The sequence below is a fragment of the Lepus europaeus genome, chromosome 20 (assembly GCF_033115175.1).
Source record: "Lepus europaeus isolate LE1 chromosome 20, mLepTim1.pri, whole genome shotgun sequence".
Classification (NCBI taxonomy): domain Eukaryota; kingdom Metazoa; phylum Chordata; class Mammalia; order Lagomorpha; family Leporidae; genus Lepus; species Lepus europaeus.
Genome location: NC_084846.1, coordinates 4054765 through 4076955, shown reverse-complemented (window position 1 = coordinate 4076955; position 22191 = coordinate 4054765). Strand labels below are relative to the sequence as shown.

At 57.3% G+C, this 22191-nt stretch overlaps 1 protein-coding gene across 1 annotated transcript in view; it reads left to right on the top strand.

Annotated features, from left to right (window-relative positions):
- The first annotated feature begins 266 nt into the window (after positions 1 to 266).
- LOC133750024 (mucin-16-like) overlaps positions 267 to 22191 on the top strand; it is a 98639-nt gene continuing 76714 nt past the window's right edge. Inside the window, 1 exon segment of the mRNA XM_062179411.1 lies at positions 267 to 21816. Within this exon segment, the coding sequence (XP_062035395.1) occupies positions 267 to 21816 (21550 nt within the window).

Below are 22191 nucleotides of genomic sequence, written 5' to 3'. Positions count from 1 at the left end.
GGGGGCACAAATTCAATCCTTCTCAGTTGAAGTTTACCCCTTCGCAACCCAGATGAGAAATGGGAAAGAGCAGAAGGAGGTGCAGGAGGAAAACAGTATTTCTTGATGACTTCTTAGGACGCCGTGGTGCAGGCAGGTCATGTGGGGCTACACGGTAAGTCTGTGTGGGAAATGGGAGCCGCAGCCTCCTGGGCAGGGATCTCGCTGGCTCTGACTGAGAGTTTCCTAATGAGAGATGACCACACTTTTGGGCAAAGCTCCTGAAGATGTGTCATGGACAAGTCCTCCTTCCCCTGGTCCCTCAACCTGCAGTAACCCCCGCCTCCCCTCTTTACTCCACGTTATCAGGGAGTAGCTGCACCACTCCTCCGCTTGTGCCCTCACCACTCAGCACGGAGGGGCTGCACACGAGTCCCACACTGAGGACCAGACCAACTCCAAACACCAGGAGCACCTTGGGGCAGATTCTGGTCACTTGCAAAGCTGCTGCCGACACCGAAAGAGTGCATCCTTCTGAGAGGACGGAGGTGACCGATCTGGGGACCAGCAGCTCTGCGCAGGCGCCACATTCCTCCACTGCATCGGGCTCGGAGACACGCAAGGTCACACCACCGGGGGTTTCCACAGTCCCCACAGGGGATGCAAGTGTTTCCAGGGAATCTCCTCTTCACACAGGGCAAGCTTCCTCCCTGACAAGTGGGTTTCTGGAGACCAAACCATCTGAGGGGACCACGTCAACTGCAGGGTCGGGCGCCGGCCCTTCTGAGCTGCCCGCTGGTGCTTCTGCTGGGGACTCTAGTACGGGGGTCATCTCCCTTAGCGAAGCACACAATGCTACCCCGACCCAATCTGCAGAGCCACCCCACAGCCCCGCGGGAAAGCTCTCCAGGCTCTCCGGTTCCCCAACCAGGAGAGAATCTGCAGATGTGACCATGGCCACCCACTCGGGGCATCCTGAGGCTACCACACCCAGCACTCTCCCTGGGGAAAAGGCACCCACAGCATGGCAGGCAGGGACCACATCCATGGAGAGTGACCACCCAGAGGAGACTGGTCTCCTGAGCACGGGCCCTGAGCATGTGTCCAGGGCAGGCACGGCCTCTGTGGAGGAAGCAGCCTCTGTCTCTGCCCTGCTGTCCTCCCCTGCGGTGACCCCACCTTCTCCTGCTCCCTCCACACTACCCGCGAGCAGCCCCTCCTCTCCTCCGGCCACTTCTGCCCAGCTTACCCCTGGTCTCATGAAGACCACAGAAGTTTTAAGCCCAAGCCCGGAACCAGAATCCAGTCCATCTCTAAATCTGAGTAGCACCCCAGTTAGTGCACTGGGCTCCTCTGAAGTCACCCCAGAGTCAGAGAACGTTCCCCCTTCCTCAGAGGCAGCTGCGACCACAGTGGAGACCACCAGTGCTGCACAAGGACCCGTTTCCTCTGCCCCAGCTGACCCAGAGTCATCCACAGCCATGTCTCCACAGGTAGCCGCCTCCCCCTTGGGGGACACAAGGTTTGTCCCATCAACCCCTGACCTCTTTGACACTACCAGGACACACAGAGGGTCAGTCTCCTCTCTGACCACTGGGCTGAGAGCAACCAGCTCCTCTGAGGGAAGCAGCCCAGCAAGAGAGACCAGCACTGGCCCATCTGAAGGGGCCACCGGTACTGCCACTACAGTGTCCAGGGCGGACGTCATCTCTTCTGGAAAGATACCCGCCCTACAGCCAGGTGGAACCCCACAGTCACCAGGCACCCCTACTGGAGTGACCTCTGGGTTCTCCGGTTCCTCTGTCACGGCAGCATCTGTGGGCACGACCATCACCAAGTCAGGTCATGGTGGAGCCACACCACAGAGGACCCTCACTGGGGACACACCAACCAGAACCGCATGGGTGGGAGCCCCCTCAGCTGTGACTCCGAGGATACTTCAGTCAGAGGTCACCACTCGTGGAAGCACAGGTCCTGAGCATGTGTCAAGGACTCTCCCAGCCACTACGGATGAAACAACTTCTGGTTCCTCCGTGCTGGCTTCCCCTTCCATGACCCCACGACCTGCGTCCTCCACCTTAGCAGAGGACAGCACCTCTTTCTCTCTCCCCACTCCGTCACTGCTCTCGTCCGGCCTGAAGAAGATCATGGAGGATTTGAGCACCAGCTTGGAAGAGGAAACCAGGTCACCTTCCTTTCTGACCACAGGACTGAGGGAGACCGGCAGCTCAGAGACCAGTAGCTGGACTGCAGAGGTCAGTACGGACCTCTCTGCATTGCCCACTGCTGCTACCACTGCAGTGTTCCGGATGGAAGACATCTCTTCCAGCCACGCACACGTCGCTAGCTCAGGTCAGTCCACAGAGTCACCACGCGCTCACACAGGGAAAATCTCCCTGTTCTCTGAGTCCCCTGTCGTGACAGAATCTGTGCAGGTGACCATCACCACCCAGACAAGTGCTCTGGGGACAGCAATGCAGGGCATGCTCACTGGGGGAACGTCGCCCTCAACATGGCAGGCAGGGACCACATCCATGGAGAGTGACCACCCAGAGGAGACTGGTCTCCTGAGCATGGGCCCTGAGCATATGTCCAGGGCAGGCACGGCCTCTGTGGAGGAAGCAGCCTCTGTCTCTGCCCTGCTGTCCTCCCCTGCGGTGACCCCACCTTCTCCTGCTCCCTCCACGCTACCCGCGAGCAGCCCCTCCTCTCCTCCGGCCACTTCTGCCCAGCTTACCCCTGGTCTCATGAAGACCACAGAAGTTATAAGCCCAAGCCCGGAACCAGAATCCAGTCCATCTCTAAATCTGAGTAGCACCCCAGTTAGTGCACTGGGCTCCTCTGAAGTCACCCCAGAGTCAGAGAACGTTCCCCCTTCCTCAGAGGCAGCTGCGACCACAGTGGAGACCACCAGTGCTGCACAAGGACCCCCTTCCTCTGCCCCAGCTGACCCAGAGTCCTCCACAGCCACGTCTCCACAGGTGGCCGCCTCCCCCTTGGGGGACACAAGGTTTGTCCCATCAACCCCTGACCTCTTTGACACTACCAGGACACACAGAGGGTCAGTCTCCTCTCTGACCACTGGGCTGAGAGCAACCAGCTCCTCTGAGGGAAGCAGCCCAGCAAGAGAGACCAGCGCTGGCCCATCTGAAGGGGCCACCGGTACTGCCACTACAGTGTCCAGGGCGGAAGTCATTTCTTCTGCAAAGACACCCGCTGAGGTGTCCTGGACAGAAGTCCTCTCTTCTGGTGAGACACCCACCCGACAGCCAGGTGGAACCCCACAGTCGCCAGATACCACCACTAGAAAGACGTCTGGATTCTTTAGCTCCTCTGTCGCGACAGAACCTGCAGACGTGACCATTCCTGCCAGGTCTGGGCACTCCGGGGGTGTAACACCCAGCACCGTCACTGGAGAAACATCAATCACAGCCCCATGGCAACAGTTCCCTACGGGTGAGACTCAGAGTCCTGACTCGGAAACAATCACTCCAACGAGGAGGAATCCCAAGCAGACATCAAGGGCACATTCAACCCCTGTGGGCAAAACAGCCTCTGATGGATCCTGGAAACCATTCTATGATGCAGCCTCATCTTCTCCTGCCACCTTCGTAACACCTGAGAGTAGCCGCTCATCACATGATACCATTTCTTCACGGCTCACATCTGGTGGGGTGAAGACCACGGACGCTCTGAGCACAAGCCCAGGAGCTGGAACCAGGCCACCTCTAAACGCGAGTACCGCCTCTCTTGAAATACTGAGCACTTCTGGAGACATCACAGATGCTCAGAGAGTCCATCTGTCCTCAGAAACAGAGACAACCACACAGGACCCTACAAGTCCTGGGCAGGAGGCATACTCCTCTGTCCCAGCTGGCCCAGACACCAGCAGAGGCACATCGTCACAGGTCTCCCATGTCACCATGAGACAGACACGTGTTTCCACCATGGTGCGTGCATTGCCTGACACTGTGCAGACACGCACAGAACCAACTTCCTCTCTGACTAGGAGACTGAGGGATGCCAGCACTCCTGAGATGTCCACAGCGACAGCCACTGGCCTTGCTGACATTCCCAGTGGTCCTACCACAGTGGTCTCAGGCACAGAAGTTGTCTCCTCTGGGGGAAATTCCCTCCCTGGCCTTGCTCAAGCCACAGGGTCTGCAGATACCCCTGCTGGAGACACCGCTGCTGGGTTCTCCCGTTCCCCTGTCTTGTCGGAATCTGTGAGCCTGACCATCAGCACACAGACTGATCATGCCAGGACTGCAACATGGAGCACGCTCACTGGGGACACAGCAGCCACAACACGGTGGACAAGGACCACGTCAGAGGGGACCTGGAGTCTCCCCCACTCAGAGATGGGAGGCCTTCTGGGTACAAGTCCTGAGTATGTGTCACGGCTGAGCATGGCCTCTGTCTCTGCCTTGGTGTCTCTCCCCACCATGACCTCACCTTCACCTTCATCTGTGACTGCTTCTCCTCAGCTCACTACTGGTCTCATGAAGGCCACGGGAGCTGTGAGTGCAAGCCCAGAACCAGAATCCAGTCCTCCAAATCTGAGTAGTGCCTCAGTTGGTGCACTGGGCTCCTCTGAAGTCACCCCAGCGTCAGAGAACGTTCCCCCTTCCTCAGAGGCAGCAGCAAGCACAGTGGAGGCCACCAGACCTGGACAAAGACTCCCTTCCTCTGCCTCAGCTGTCCCAGAGTCATCCACAGCCACGTCCCCACAGGTGGCTGCCTCCGCCTCGGGGGACACAAGTATTTCCCCATCAACCCCCGACTTCTCAGACATGGAGAGGATGCACGGAGGGCAAACCCCTTTCCTGGCCACCGAATGGAGAGCAGCCAGCACCCCTGAGGCGACCAGCTCGGCAGCAGAGACCAGCACTGGCCTTATTGAAGGGGCCACAGGTGCATCCACAGAGGTAGCCAGGAGCAAAATCATCTCTTCCGGCAGCACCCTTGCTCCTCCCACAACTCAATACACACAATGGCCAGATGTCGCTACTGGAAAGACCTCTGGGGTCTCCAGCTTCCCTGTGAGGACAGAGTCTGCAGACACGACCATGTCCACTCAGTCAGGTCACGGCAGGGATCTCCGTGGGCACACGGCATGGGTGGGGACCCCCTCGAGTGTGACTCGGGGTCTTCCTCACTCAGAGGTCACCACTCCTAGCAGCAGGGGTCCTGCGGACATGTCGAGGGCTCACCAGCCCTCAGTGGATACCATCTCTGACCCTCCCCAGCTGTCTACTCCTGCTGGGACCTCACCCCCTGCCTCCTCCATGTTGGCAGTGGCTGGCACCTCTTTATCTCCTTCCATGCCTTCACTGCCCATGGCTGGCCTGGAGAAGACCACAGAGGACTCAAGCACACGCGTGGAAGTGGAGATGATCACCAGAGTGAGGGAGACCAGTGGCCCTGAGGTGGCCAGGTCGACTGCAGAGACAAACACTGCCCATTCTGAACTGCCTGCTGGAGCTACCACTGAGGAAACCAGGATGGAAGCCCTCACTTCTAGCCCAGCTCAATCCACGGTCTCACCACACACCCTCACTGGGAAGATCTCCAGGTTCTCCAAGTATCTTGTCATGACAGGCTCTGCACACATGACCATCACCACCAAAACAAGTACCCCGGGAGCACCAACACAGAGCATCCTCCCCGGGGAAAAGGCAACCACCGCATCAATGGAGACGCAGCCCTCAGAGCAGACAGGTTGTCCGAGCACGGGCCCTGAGGGTGCACTGAGACCACGCACTGCCTCTGTGGGGGAAGCAGCCACCAGCTCTGCCCTCTTGTCTTTTCCTGCCGCGGCCTCACCTTCTGCTGCCTCCTCTACACCATCAGAGAGCAGCTCCCCCTCCTCTCCGACCGTCTCCTCTAGCCATGCACAGCTCACCTCTGGTCTGACAGGGCACACACAGCTTTTGAACGCAAGCTGGCAACCAGAACCCAGTCCTTCTCTAAACCCGAGCAGCACTTCAGTGAACATGCTGGCTTCCTCTGAGGTCACCCCAGAGTCAGAGAATGTTCCCCCTTCCTCAGAGGCAGCAGCGACCACAGTGGAGCCCACCAGTCCTGGACAAAGACTCCCTTCCTCTGCCCCAGCTGACCCAGAGTCATCCACAGCCACGTCTCCACAGGGGGCTGCCTCCGCCTCGGGGGACACAAGTATTTCCCCATCAACCCCTGACTTCTCAGACATGGAGAGGATGAACAGAGAGCAAACACCTTCCCTGACCACTGGATGGAGAGCAGCCAGTACCCCTGAGGCGACCAGCTTGGCAGCAGAGACCAGCGCTGGCCCTTCTGAAGGGGCCACCGGTGCTGCCGCTGTGGTGTCCAGGACAGGGGTCGTCATCTCTTCTGGCAGGACACCCAACCCACAGTCAGCTCAACCCACACAGTCAGCAGACGCCACGGCTGGGAAGGCCTCTGGGTTCTCTAGCTCCTCTGGGATGATGCAATCTCCACACACAACCATCTCCTCCCAGGCCGGTCATCACGGGGCAGCAACCCACGGCACCCTCAGTGGGGACACCTCAAACACGGCCGTGTGGGTCGGGACCCCCTCCACCGCGACTCCGCACCCTCCTCACTCAGAGGTCACGGTTCTTAGGAGCAGGGGGCCTGAGAACGTGTCAAGGACCCTCCCACTCTCTGTGGATAAAACAGCTTTGGAGTCTTTCCTGCTCTCGTCCTCGGCCAAGACCTCACCTGCCGTGTCCACATTAGCAGAGGACAGCCCCCCTTTGGCTCTCACCACTTCTTCACTGCTCACGCCCGGCCTGAAGGGGACCACAGATGATCTGACCACCAGCCCGGGAGAGAAAACCAGCCCACCTTTCTTGCTGACCATGGGAGCGACAGGGACCAGCAGCTCTGAGGCAACCGGCTCAAATGCAGAGGCCAGCAGTGACCTTTTTGCCTCTCCCGCTGGTGCTGCCACTGAGGTTCCCGGGACGGAAGTCTCCTCTAGCCATGCACACATCCCAAGCTTTCTTCCACCCACAGAGTCACCACAATCCCCCACTGGAAAGCTCTCCAGGCTCTCTAACTCCCCTGCCTTGATAGAAACCGCAGACCTGAGCATCACCACCCCAACGGGACATTTCAAGGCTACAACACACGGTGCCCTGTCTGTGGCAAAGTCAGCCACAGTGTCACGGACAAGGTCCACTGCGGCCGTGACCGCGAGTCTTCCTCGCTCAGGAGGGACTGCTCTCAGAGGCACAGGTCCTGGGGGCGTGTCAAGGACGAGCCCACCCTCTCTGGGTAAAACGACTTCTGACTCTCTGCTGGCCTTCGCTTCCATGACCTCACCCCCTGAACTCTCTCCCTTAGCAGGGGACAGCATCTCTTCTCTTTCCACTCTTTCGCTGCTCACGCATGGCCTGAAGACGATCACGGAGGATTTGAGCACCAGCCTGGAAGAGGAAACCAGGCCGCCTTCCTTCCTGACCACGGGACTGAGTGAGCCCAGCAGCTCTGAGGCAGCCAACCCAGCTCCACAGGCCAGCAGGGACGTTTCTGAAGTGCCCCCTGGTGCGACCACTGTGGTGTCCAGGACAGAAGTCAACTCGGGCCGAGCACACATCCCTAGCCCAGTTCAGCCCACAGCATCACCACACACCCACGCGGGAAACACCTCCAGAGCCTCTAACTCTCCTGCCACTGTAGCATCTGCAGACATGACCGCTGCCACCCCGGCAAGTCATGCTGAGGACACAACACACAGCACCCTCACTGGGGGAAAATCAGCCCCAAGCTCTCGGGCAGAGCCTCAGGCAGCCGAGACTCAGAGTGCTCCCAACTCAGAAATGAACACCTTTATGGGCGGGAGTCCCGAGAACGTGTCCAGGGCAAGCACGGCCCCCGTGGAGGCGACAACGTCTGGCATTTCCCCCAGAACATGGCATGATGGGACCTCACCTCCCGTGGCCTCCGTACTTCCCGAGAGCAGCCGCCCTTCCCTCCGCACTGTTACTTCCCTGCTCACCCCTGGCAGGCTGAAGAGCACCGACGTTCCGACCGCAGGCTCTGCAGCTGGAACCGGGTCATCTCTGAACTTGAGAGCCACCCCACTTGCGGTACAGCCCGCCTCTGTGGACACCACAGACGCAGAGAAAGTCCGTTCTTCAGAAAGTGCCGCGGTCACATGGCACACAAGTCCTGGACAGGAGTCATATCTGTCCGTTCCAGCCGGCCCAGAGACAAACACAGTTATACCTGCAGGGGTTTCCGATGCCACCACGGGGGAAGCCAGCGTGCTTACCATGGTGCCTGCCTTACCGGACACCAGCAGGACGCACACAGAGACAACGTCCTCACCGACAGGCAGACTGAAGGAGACCAGCGCCTCTGAGGTCTCCGCAGCACGGACAGACACAGGCACTCTCGACACGCCAGCTGGTGCTACTGAGGCACCCTCTAGGACAGAACCCGCCCCCTCTGTAGGAAATCCTACCCTGGGCCTTGCTGAGCCCACAGAGTCACCAGAGCCCCCGGGGAGAAAGATCACAGAGCTCCCTGGCTACCCTGTCACGACTGGGACTGCAGGCCTGACCACTGCCACCCGCTCAGGTCACTTCAGGACTGCAACACAGAAGCCCCTCAGCAGGGGCGTGTTTACAACAGCACAGTGGGCTGGGGCCATGTCTGTGGGAACTCAGCGTCTCCCCCACTCAGAGGTGACAGGGCTCCTGGGCACAAGTCCCGGGAATGTGCTGAGGGTGAGCACGGCCTCCTCCTCCTCGGAGGCCACCACAGTGTCTGCCCTGCTGTCGCTCCCTGCCGCGGCCTCACCCTCTCCTGCTCCCTCCACGTTACCGGCGAGCAGCCCCTCTGCTCCTCTCACAGCTTCTGCCCTCCTCACCTCTGCTCTGGGGAAGACCACAGAAGTTGTAAGCCCAAGCCCGGAACCAGAATCCAGTCCATCTCTAAATCTGAGTAGCGCCCCAGTTAGTGCACTGGCCTCCTCTGAAGTCACCCCAGAGTCAGAGAACGTTCCCCCTTCCTCAGAGGCAGCTGCGACCACGGTGGAGCCCACCAGTCCTGGACAAGGACCCCCTTCCTCTGCCCCAGCTGACCCAGAGTCATCCACAGCCACGTCTCCACAGGTGACTGCCTCCCCCTTGGGGGACACAAGTATTTCCTCATCCACACCTGGCCTCTTTGATACTGCAAAAACTCACAGCCAGCCAGCTTCTTCCAGGTCCACTGGATTGAGAGCTACAAGCTACTCTGGGGGGACCAGTTCCCCAGCAGAGGCGAGCACTGGCTTTTCTGGAGGGGCCTCTGGTGCTGCCACTGAGATATCCAGGACACCAGTCATCCACTCTGGCAGCACACCCGCCCCACAGTCAGCTCACATCCCACAGTCACCAGCCACCCCCACCGGAAAGACCTCTGGGTTGTCCAGCTCCTCGGTCGTGGTGGGTCCTGGGGACATGGGCGTCTCCGTCCAGTCGGGTCACCGTGGGGCAACAGCACAGAGGACACTCACTGAGGATATATCAGTCGGGACCACAGGGCTGGGGACTCCCTTGACTGTGACACCGAGTCTTCCTCACACAGAGAACACTGCTCTTAGGAGGAGGGGTCCTGAGAACGCACCAAGGACTCGCCCAACCCCTCTGGCTAAAACAACCTCTCAGTCTTCCCTGCTGTCTCCCTCTGCCACGACCTCACCTGCTGTGTCCACGTTAGCGGAGGACAGCCCCTCTCTTGCTCTTACCGCTTCTTCACTGCTCACGTCGGGCCTGAAGGGGACCACAGATGATTTTAGCAACAGCCCGGAAGAGAAGACCAGTCCACCTTCTTTCCTGACCAAGGGACTGAGGGAGACCAGCGGCTCTAATGCAACTGGTTCAACTGCAGAGGCCAGCACTGACCTTCCAGAATTGCCCACTGGTGCCACCACTGAGGTTATTGGGACAGAAGTCTTCTCCTTTAGCCAAGTGCACGTCCCAAGCCCAACTCCACCCCTGGAGCCAGCACACACCCCCACTGGAAAGATTTCCAGGTTCTCCAGCTCTCCTGCTGTGACAGAAACTGGGGATGTGACCATCGTCACCCAAACTGGTCACACTGAAAGTACAACACACAGCACCCTAGCTGGGGAAAGGTCAACCACACACTCAGCGGGAGGATCCCATAGGGCTGTGACTCATGACCCTTCCAACTCAGAAATGACCACTCTAGTGAGCTGGAGTCCTGGGCATGCCTCATGGGCAAGCACGGCCTCTGGTGATGCCCACAAATCCTTCCACGATGAGACTGCACCTCCTGTTGCCTCCATGTTACCCAAAAGCAGCCCCTCGTCTTTTCCAACCGTCTCTTCACTGCTCGCTGCTGGTCTCACACAGACCACGGAAGTCTTGAGCACGAGCCAGCAACCAGGGAGTGTGTTGTCTCTAAATCTGAGTAGCACCTCAGTTAACGTGTTGGCAGATTCGGACAAAGTTCTTCCTTCCTCAGATGCAACAGTGACCAAAGTGGAGACCGCCAGTCCTGGACAAGAATTGCCTTCCTCTGGTCCAGCTGACCCAGGGTCATCCAAAGCCACAGCTCCACAGGTCACTCTGCCCACTTTGGGGGATGTGAGTATTTCCCTATCAACCCCTGCCTTTTTTGAATCTTCAAGAATGCACAGGGGGCCAACAGCCTTCCTGACCACAGCATTGAGGACAAACACAGTCTCTGAAGGAACCAGCTCGACGGCAGAGAGCAGCGCCGGCCTTTCTGGAGAGGCCTCCGGTGCTGCCGCCGAGGTGCCCAGGACAGAAGTCACCTCTTCTGGCAGCACGGCTGTGCTACAGCAAGGTCAGGCTGCACAATCACCACGCATCACTGCCGGGAAGGCCTCTGTGTCCTCCAGCTCTCCTGCCGCGACAGGAACTGTGGGTGTGACCATCTCCCTCCAGACAGGTCCTCGTGGGGCTACCACACAGAGGACCCTCAGCAGTGAAGCAAGCAGAACCACATGGGTGAAGACCCCCACGACCCTGACTTGGGGCCTTCCTCACTCGGAGATGGCTGCTCTTAGGAGTGCAGGTCCCGAGGCGGTGTCGGGGACTCACCCACCTTCTGGGGATACACCAAGTTCTGCCCCTTTCCTGCTGTCTTCCCCTGTGGCGACTTCACCCCCTCCGGCTGCTGCTGAAGCAGAGGGCAGCTCCCCTTTATCTCTTACCACTTCTTCACTGCTCACCTCTGGCCCGAGTGCAAGTCAGGGCACAGCGGCCAGCCAGCTTGCTTCAGTGACCCCGAGACTGAGGGAGGCCAGAAGCCCCGAGGCAACCAGCTCAGCTGCACAGACTGGCACTGACATTTCTCAGCTGTCCACTGGTGCCACCGCTGAGGTACGTGGGACAGAAGTCATCTCCTCTAGCCAAGCGCCCATCCCCGGCCCAGCTCAGTCCACAGAGTCACCACACACCCACTCTGGAAAGATCTCCAGGTTCTCTAAGTCCCCGGCCGTGGCGGGGTCTTCAGAGATTACCATCATCCCCCAGTCAGCTCGCCGTACAGACACGGCACAGAGCACTCTTCCTGGGGACACATCAGCCACAAAGTGGTGGGCAAGCAGCACCTCGACCGTGGCCCAGAGTCTGTCCCACTCGGAGGTGAGCGCTCTTACAAGCAGCAGTCCTGACGTCATGTCTGGGTCAACCCTTCCCTCTGCGCACAAAACCATCTCTGACTCTTCCATAGTGTCTCCACCTGCCACGACCTCACCCCTGGCTGTCTCCTCCCCATCACAAGAAAGTAGTCCCTCCTCTCCAGGTACCATTTCTTCACTGCTCACAATGGATCTGGGTAAGACCACAGATGTCTTGACTACAAGCCTTGAACCAGTAACAAGTCCGCCTCCAGGTCTCAGCAGCTCCTCAACTGAAATTCTTACCACCTCTGCGGTCACAACAGCTCCTCCATCTTCTGACCCAGGGATGACCCTCGTGGCATCCAGGATTCCTGGAGCTGAAGCACGTTCCTCTGTCCCACCTGACTCAGGGGCATCCAGAGCCATATCCTCTCTGGTTTCTGCCACCACCTTGGGAGACACAGGTGTTGCCACCGGAACGGCTGCCCTCTCTGACATTAAGATGCCTACTTCACCAGCCTCCTCCCAGACTAGGGGACTGATGGGGACCAGCTCCTCTGGGGCTACCAACTCCACTGCGGGAAAAACCGCTGGGCATTCTGATGTGCCCACTGGAGCTTTTACTGAGATCACTGGGACAGAAGCCATTTCCTCTGGGGGAAATCCCACCTCTGGCTTTGCTCAATCTACGGAGTCTCCAGATACCCACGGTGGAAAAATGACCAGGTTCCCTATCTCTCCTGTTGTAACAGAACACGCACAGCTGACCACCACCACCCAAATTACTCACCTCGGGACTACAGCACCAAGCACTCTCGCTGCAGGGCAGCAAACCCCAGCGTGGTGGGTGGGGACTCAGAGTGGCCTAGAGGTGACCGATCTCCTGAGCATGGGCCCTGAGAATGTGCTGAGGGCAACCACGGCCTCTGCAGATGAATTAGCCTCTGCCTTTGCTGTGCAGTCTCTCCCTGCCACGGCCTCACCTCCTGTTTCCTCCACGTTACCCGAGGGCAGCCCCTCCTCTCCTCTCACCGCTTCTTCCCAGCTCACCTCTGCTCTGAGGAAGACCACAGAAGTCTTGAGCACAAGCCAGTCCCCGGAATCCAGTCCATCTCTAAATCTGAGCAGTGCCCCAGTTGGTGCACTGGCCTCCTCTGAGGTCACCCCAGAGTCAGAGAACGTTCCCCCTTCCTCAGAGGCAGCAGTGAGTAGGGTGGAGCCCACCACTCCTGCACAAGGACCCCCTTCCTCTGCCCCAGCTGACCCAGAGTCATCCACAGCCATGTCTCCACAGGTGGCCGCCTCCACCTTGGGGGACACAAGTATTTCCTTATCAACCCCTGCCTCTTTGAACACTACAAGGATGCACAGAAGGCCAACCTCCTCTCTGCCCACTGAACGGAGAGGCACCAGCACCCCTGAAGGAACCAGCTCAACAGCAGAGACCAGCACTGGCCTTTATGGAGGGGCCACAAGCGCTACGACTGCAGTGTCCATGGCAGAAGCCGTCTCTTTGGGCAGCACACCCATCCCGCAGTCAGCCCACACCCCACAGTCACCAGATAGCCCCACTGGGAAGACAGCTGGGTTCTCCAGCTCCTCTGTCACGATGGAATCTATAGATGCGATCTTCTCTGTCCAGGCAGGGCATGGCATGGCTCCAACACAGAGGACCCTCAGTGGGGACACATCAACCACAGCCACAACCACGTGGGTGGGGACTCAGAGTCTTCCTCACTTGGAGGTGACTGCTCTAAGGAGCATGGGTCCTGAGAATGTGGCAAGAACGAGCCCACCTTCTGTGGATGAAACAATTTCTGATTCCTCTCTGCTGTCTCCCCATGTCAAGACCTCTCTTCCTACGTCTTCCACGTTAGTGGAGGACAGGACCTCTTTTTCTCTTGCCACTTCTTCACTGCTCGCATCCAGCCTGCAGAAGAACACACAGGATTTGACCACCAGCCTGGACATGGAAGCCAGTCCACCTCCTTTCCTGACGACGGAACCGAGAGAGACCAGCAGCTCTGAGGCAACCAGCTCAACTGCAGAGACCAGCACTGGCCTTTCTGAATCACCTGCTCCTGCTACTACCGAGGTGTCCAGGACGGATGTCCTTTCTAGACAAGTACATATCCATCGAACAGCTCCACCCATGCAGTCACCACAAACCCCCAGTAGAAAGGTCTCCACACTCTCTAACCCCCTGGACATGACAGAATCTGTATACGTGACCATCACCAACCAACGAAGACCTCCCAGGACAACAATGCAAAGCACCCTCGTTGGGGAAAAGCCGACCACAACACGGCATGCAGGGGCCATGTCGATGGAGACTCACCACTCCGAGGTGGCCGGTCTCCTGAGCACAGGTCCTAAGAATGTGTCAAGGACAGCCACGGCCTCTATAGAGGACACAAGCTCTGTCTCTGCCCTGCTGTCTTCACCTGCGGTTTCCCCAGCTTCTCCTGTTCCCTCCACGTCATCAGAGGGCGGCCCCTCCTCTCCTCTGGCCACTTCTGCCCAGCTCACCTCTGGTCTGAGCAAGACCACAGAAGCTTTAAGCCCAAGCCCAGAGTCAGAAACCAATCCCCCTCCAAATCCAAGTAGTGCCTCAGCTAATGTATTGACTTCCCCTGATGTCATCCCAGAGTCAGAGAACGTTCCTCCTTCTTCAGATGCAACGATGACCACAGTGGAGCCCACCAGTGCTGCACAAGGACCCCCTTCCTCTGCCCCAGCTGACCCAGAGTCATCCACAGCCACGTCTCCACAGGGGGCCGCCTCCGCCTTGGGGGACACAAGGTTTCTCCCATCAACCCCTGACTTCTTTGACACTACCAGGACACACAGAGGGTCAGTCTCCTCTCTGACCACTGGGCTGAGAGCAGCCAGCTCCTCTGAGGGGACCAGCTCCACAGCAGAGAGCAGTGCTGCCCTTTATGAAGGGGCCAGTGGTGCCACCACTGCAGTGTCCTGGACAGCCGCCGTCTCTTCTGGCAGCACAGCTGTCTTGCAGCCATCGCTAACCACACAGGCAGCTGACACCCCCACTGGGAAGACCTCTGGGTTCTCCAGCTCCCCTCTCATGACAGAGTCTGTGGACACAAACAGCTTCACACAGCCAGGCTCTCGTGGGGCTACCACACAGGGAAGCCCCAGTGAGGACACATCAACTGGAACCACATGGGTGGGGACCCCTTCAATAGGGCCTCAGATTCTTCCTCACTCAGATGTGACCACGCCTAGAGGAAAGGGTCCTGGGAGTGACATGGAAGCCAGCCCACCTTCCTTCCTGACCACAGGTGGGAGGGAGACCAGCAGCTCAACCACAGAGACCAGCCCTGTCCTGCCTGAATTGTCCACTGGTACCACTACAAAACTGTCCAGGATGGAAGGCATCTCCTCCAGCCAGGCACACACTCACAGCCCAGATCAATCCACAGAGTCAACACATATCCACACTGGAAAGACGACCAGGTTTTCAGACTCCTTGGCAAAGACAGAACTTGCACAGATGACCATTACCACCCAAACGGGTCCTCCTACGGCCACAACACAGAGCACCCTCACTGGGGAAAAGTCATTTACAACACGGTGGGCAGGGGCCACATCCATGGAGACTCACCCCTCAGAGGAGACGGGTGTTCTGAGCATGGGTCCTGAGCACGTGTCCAGGGCAGGCACGGCCTCTGTGGAGGAAGCAGCCTCTGTCTCTGCCCTGCTGTCGTCGCCTGTCCTGACCCCAGCTTCTCCTGCTCCCTCCACATTCACAGACACCAGTGGCTCCTCCCCTATGACTGTTTCTCCATGGCTCACCTCCAGGTTGATGAAGACCACTGAAGTTGTAAGCACAAGCCCGGAACCAGAATCCAGTCCATCTCCAAATCTGAGTAGTGCCCCAGTTAGTGTATTGGCCTCCTCTGAAGTCACCCCAGAGTCAGACAACATTCACCCTCCCTCAGACACAGCAGTGACCGCAGTGGAGACCACCAGTCCTGCACAGGAATTGCCTTTCTCTGTGCCTGGTGATACAGTGACTGCCTCTTCCTCTGGGGATACAAGCATTTCCCCAACAACCCCTGCATTCTCTGACACTACGAGGGTGCAGAGAGGAACAGCATCCTCTCTGACCACTGGACTCAGAGCCAACAGCGCCTCTGAGGGGACCAACTCAACAGCAGAGACCAGCACTGGCCTTTATGGAGGAGCCGTTGGTGCCACCACTGAGCTGTTCATGGCAGAAGCCATCTCTCCTGGCAGGACACCCATCTCGCAGTCAGCTCAAACCCCACAGTCACCAGACACCCCCACTGGAAAGACAGCTGGGTTCTCCAGCTCCCCTGTCACAACCAAGTCTGTGGACAAAGTCGTCTTCACCCCGTCAGACCACCGTGAGGCTACCACAAAGAGGACCCTCAGTGGGGACACGTCAACCAGAACCACGGGGCCTCAGAGTCTTCCTCACTCAGACGTGACCATGCCTACAAGGAAGGGTCCTGGGAGTGTGTCAAGGCCTGGCCCAGCCGCTGTGGATGAGACAGTTTCTGACTCTTCCCCGCTGGTTCCCCCTGCCATGAGCTCACTTCCTGTATCCTCCACAGTGGCAGAGGCCAGCACCTCGTTTTCTACTCCTGCTTCTTCACGGGTCACACCTGGCCTCAAGAAGACCACAGCTGACTTGAGCACCACACCGGACGTGGAAGCCAGCCTACCTTCCTTCCTGACCACAGGTGGGAGGGAGACCAGCCGCTCAACCACAGAGACCAACCCTGACCTGCCCGAAGTGTCCACTGGTGCCACAGAAGTGTCCAGGATGGAAGGCACCCCCTCCAGCCAGGCACACACTCACAGCCCAGTTCTGTCCACAGAGTCACCAAACACTGTCCCAAGTGATGTCTCCAGGTTCTCTACATCCCCTGCCATGACACAACTTGCCAAAACGACCATCTCCACCCAAACAGCTTCTCCTGGGACAACACAGGGTGCCCTCACTGGGGAAAAGTCAATCCCAACATGGCAGGCAGGGACCACATCCATGGAGTCCCACCACTCAGAGGTGACCCGTCTTCTCAGCATGGGTCCTGAGCATGTGTCCAGGGCAGGCATGGCCTCTGTGGATGAGATATCCTCTGTCCCTGCTCTCCTGATTTTCCCTGACAAGACCTCACCTTCCCCTGCTTCCTCCACGTTACCAGAGAGCAGCCCTTCCTCTCCTCCAACTGTTTCTCCACAGCTCACTTCTGGTCTGACGAAGACCACAGAGGGTTTGAACTCAAGCCTGGAACCAGACACCAGCTTGTCTCTAAATCTGAGTAGTACCTCAGTTGATACGTTGGCCTCCTCAGATGCAGCAGTCACCAAGGCAGATCCCACTAGCCCCGGACAAGAACCCCCTTCCTCTGTCCCAGCTGACCCAGAGACATCCATGTCTCCAGAGGTGACCACCTCCCCCTTGGGGGATACACGTATTCCCCCATCAACCCCTGACCTCTTTGACACTGCCAGGATACACCAAGGGCAAACGTCCTTGACCACGGCATTGAGAGCAACCAGTACCTCTGAGGCCAGCTCTACAGCAGAGACAAGCACCAGTCCTTCGGAAGGGGCCGGCGGTGCTAGCACTGAGGTGCCCTGGACAGAAACCCTCTCCTCTGGGAGGGCACCCCTCCCACACCCAACTCCACCCCCGAGGTCAGAAGACATCACCACTGGAAAGATCTCTGGGTTCTCCAGCTCCACTGACATGACGGACTCTGCACACACGACCACCTCCATCCAGTTAGGCCATGGTGAGGATGCATCACAGAGCAGGCTCACTGGGCAGACATCGACCTCAAGGCCATGGGCAGAGAACCCCTCAATTGGGACTCATGGGCTTCCCCTCTTGGAAGTGACTGTCCTTGTGAGCAAGGGTTCTGAGACTACGTCAGATTCAAGCCCTCTCCCTGGGGAAGAAGGCCCTGCTGTGTCTTCCCTTCCATCTTTTCCTGCTGTAACCCCGCCACTTCCTCTCTCCTCTACCTTATCAGGGGGTACCTTCTCCTCTCCTGTTACCGTTTCTCCACTGATCACATCTGACCCGGTGCAAACCATAAACCATCTGAGCACAAGCATTGAACCGGAAACCCTTCCACATTCTTCCTTGACTACTGGACTGAAGGATACAGGCACTTCTGAGGCGACCAGCTCAAGTGTGCAGTTAAGCACTGGCATTTCTGGCTTGCTTATGGTAGCTACCGCTGAGGACTCTGGGACAGAATTCGTCTCCCCTAGCAAGACATCTGACCCACATCCTGCTCATTCTGTGAAGTCACTAGGTCTACCAACTGGAACAGTCACCCGGCTGTCAACATCCCTTGCTGTGACAAAACCTGCAGACATGGCTAGGAGCACCCAGGCTCTGCCACCTGTGGGTATGTCATATGGTACCCATGACTGGAACACATCCAGCAAAATGTCTTGGTCAAGGATCCCGTCAACGGTGACCGGGAACTCCGCCCAATCTGAAGCTCACGCTCTCATGAGCAGTGGTCCAGAGATGGCAGCAAGGATGAGCACTCCCTCTGTGGACAACACCAACCCTGCCTCTCCTCTGATGCCTTCCCCTGCCACGTCCTCACCCTCCCCTGCTTCTTCCACATCAGAGGACAGCTCCTCCTCTTCGTTTCCCATCACTTCACTCCCCGCTTCTTCCCAGGTGAAAACCAAATATGTGTTGGGTACCAGCCCAGGTCCACACACCAGTTCAACTCCACATGTGAGGAGCACCTCAGGTGAGCTGCTGGCGATTGCTGAAGCCGCTGCAGGCACTGAAACAGTGCATCTTTCCACGAGGACATCCATGGCCACTGTGGGGACCACAGGTTCTGCACGTGAATCACCTTTTGCTGGCCCATCTGACCCAGAGAAGCCCAAAGTCACATCTCTAGAGGTTTCCACCTCCACTATAGGAGGTAAAAGTGTTTCCACATCAACTTCTGCCTTCTCAGATACTCTGAGGATTCTTACAGAGCTGAGTTCCTCCATGGCCACTGGACTGTGGGGGGCGGGAGCCTCTGAGGAAACCAGCTCCACTGCAGAGATGAGTGCTGGCCTTCCGGAAGTGTCCACTGGTGCTACGACACCGGGCCCCAGGACAGAAGACAGCTCCTCTAGCAGAACACTCATCCACCCTTCTCAGTCTACACAAACACTTGATGTGGCCCCTGGAAAGCTCTCTGGGTTCTCCAGCTCTCCCATCATGACAGAGTCTGTGGACATGACCATTGCCACCCTGTCAGGACATCCTGGGAATATAGCACAGACCACCCTTACCCAGGAAACCTCAGCCTCACGGGTGGGGGCCTCCTCAATTGTGACTCAGAGTCTGCCCCATTCAGAGGCAACCGCTCCTCTGAGCAGGAGCCCCAGGAGTACGTCAAGGCCAAGCCCACCCTCAGTGGATGAAACAACCTCTGCCATGAGTTCACCTGTGTCTGCTTCCTCCTCACTAGCAGAGGAGAGTCCTTCTCCCTCTGTTACTTCACAGCTCACTTCTCTGAAGGTGAAAACCACAGATGTATCAGCAAGAAGCCCAGGACCACACACCAGCTCAACTCTGATCACAAGGAGCACCTCAGGGGAGATGCTGCCTTCTTATGAAGCCACTGCAGATGCTGAAGCAGCAAATCCTTCCACGGGGAAAGTGATGACCACTGTGGGGACTACAGGTTCCACGCTGGCTGATTCAGCGGTGTCCAGAGCCACGTCTTCAAAGGTTTTCTCATCTACCTTGTGGGATACTCCAGGGCCCAGCCCTTCTCCGACTGAGATGGCTTACTTGCTGACTTCAAGCCTGAGGGAGACCAGCACCTCCCAGGGGGTGAGCTCTCGCCCTTCTGAATTATCCACTCACGCCACTACTGAGATCTCCTGGCCAGAGGTCATCTCCTCGAGCAGAACATCCAACCCAGGCCCTGCTCATCCCACAGAGTCACCACATCACTCAGCTGGGAGGATCACCAGGCTTTCCACCCCCTCTCTCATGGCAGAATCTGCAGATGTGACCGTCACAACCCATGGGCCACCCATGGGGACATCCTATGGCACTCGTCACTGGGACACATCACATGGAACCGCAGGGCCAGTGACCCACTCAACTGTGACTTGGGGACTTCCCCACGCCAAGGTTAAGGCTGACACGAGCAGCAGTCCTCAGACAATGTCAGGAATGAGCAGTCTCCCTGTGGGAAACAGCATCTCTACCTCCTCCCCGACACCTCTTCGTGCCATGAGCTCAGCTTCTGCTGCCTCTCCTACATTATCTGAGAGTGGCCCCTCCCATTCTCTGCCCATGACGTCACCGCTGTCTTCTGCGCTGGAGGAAACCACAGACGCATTGGGCGTAAGCCCTGCACCTAGCAGCAGTTCAGCTCCCAGCAGAAGCAGCACCTTAGGAGCCACTGCAGACACTAAGGCAACACATTCTTCCCCAAGGACAGTGGTAACCACTGTGCAGGCCAGTTCTATTGGGCGGGAATCCATTTCCTCTTTCCCAGGCATCTCAGTTGCACCCAAATTGACATCTTCGATGATTACCAACTTCACCTCTACAGACCCCTCCATTCCCACAATGCCTGGCTCATCTGAGATTACCAGGGCCGCCAGGCAACCAACTTCCCCCAAGGCTTCTGGACTGCAGGAGTCAATCCCCTCTGAGGAGGTCGGCTCTGTCAGCTGGGAAGAGCCTTCTGGCACTACCGCTGGGTTCTCCACGACAGATGTCACCTCCTCTGCTAGGACACCTGTCTCTGGCCCCCCTCACTCCAAGATGTCATCAGACACTTCCACTGGGAAGATCACAGAAATGGCCATATCCACCCACACAAGTCCTCCCATGGCTGCAAGGCAGAGTGGAGCCACATCAACCTTGGCCTCCCAGGCAGGGATCCGCGTGCCTGTGTCTGAGGGGTTTCCACACTCAGAAGTGACCATGCTCCCAAGTGGCGGTCCTGAGAGAGCGTCACTGGCAAGTGCTTCCTCTGGGAAGGAACCTAGCCCTGTACAGCCCCCAGTACCTTCTCCTGCCATGACCTCAACTTCTCCTCTTTCCTTGGCATCACCAGGGAGTCTCTCCACGTCTCCTGGGTCTGTGGCTTCACTGCTCACCTCTGGCCTGATGAGGACCTCAGACGTTTGGAGCACAGGTCCAGAGACTGGAACCAGCCCCTCTCCAAAACTGTACAGCACCTTGGCTGAAACACTGACCACCTCTGTAGTCATCACAGTTTCAGAGGGCATTCGTCCTCCCCCAGGCACAGCAGTGACCAATGTGGGTACCACCAATTTGGGACATGAACCACATTCCTCTTCCCCAACCCACTCGGAGTCATCCAAGGCCACGGATCCAATGGTTGCCACCTCCTCCATGGATAAGGCTACTACTTACTCATCATTGCCTCCAAACTTGGAGGCTACCAGTCTTGAGGCAGAATCATTTTCCCATTCGACTTCTGGATTAAAGGAAATCAGCACGTCCCTGTTGGCCACGCCCTCAAATATCCCCTCATCTCCTGTTTTCACTCGCCTTGTGCAGCAGAGTCCTAAGGCTGACATCACCCCTTCTCTGAAAACTTTGGTCCCACAGCAGCAGTCTGCATCCTCACAGTATACTGACACACCAGTGGAGAAAATGACCCACTCTTACGCCTCTGCATCTGTTATGCAGTCCACTGGAGTCACCTCATCCCCAAGACCCAAGTTTACCACGCCTGTAGCAGAAAGTGCTCACCACATGAGCACCGATATGCTGCCTTCAGGGGCCATGACTTCATTTGCTGCATCTCGAGTTCCGAGAGCCAGCTCAGCCGCCTTTCCAGGCAGTGCATCCTCTAGGACTGGGGCAAGCCCTGGGGATGCTACTGCGTCCTCCACTGCAAGGCGTTCACTGTTACCAGCTTCAACGCCATTCCCCTCGCCTACCTTCACTACCACCGACTCTTTGACCAGCCCCACTCCCCATGGGTTTGGTTCCTCTCCGGCTGCCTCACATATGATAGATACCAGTCTTGGGACAGAAAGTAGTGCCACTGAAGGACCGTTGCCTGGGGTCAGTCATTTGGTAACTTGGAACCAGCCGACTGGGACATCTTTATCACCCATTTTGGATACCAGCACGACACCGAGTGTTGACTTTGGAATAGTGACAAGTGCATTTCAGGTGCCTCCACTCTCAACACAGTTAACAAGTAAGGGCCCATAGCTCCTACATTCCTATACTTTGAGGGCTCATAGGACATGACCTTTTCTTAAGAAGTAAAAAGGAGTTCATTAGGAGTTCACTCTCACATTATAAATTCTTTTAGCAAGCACCTGCTGATCTGACTACAGTTCCAGGTACTGGATGAGGTGTAGGGGAAATAAAGATAAATTAGAAAGTAGGTGAGTAATTACAGGACCATGATATAGTAACCTAAGAGGACAATTAATGATATTTATGATGATGACAATAACAACAGCAAATACTTAGACATTGCTTGTTTTGTATCAAACATTGTCTTATTAAGTTATTCAATCCTCATGGTAGCACTATTTGAACTAAGGATCATCATAAACTTATTTGT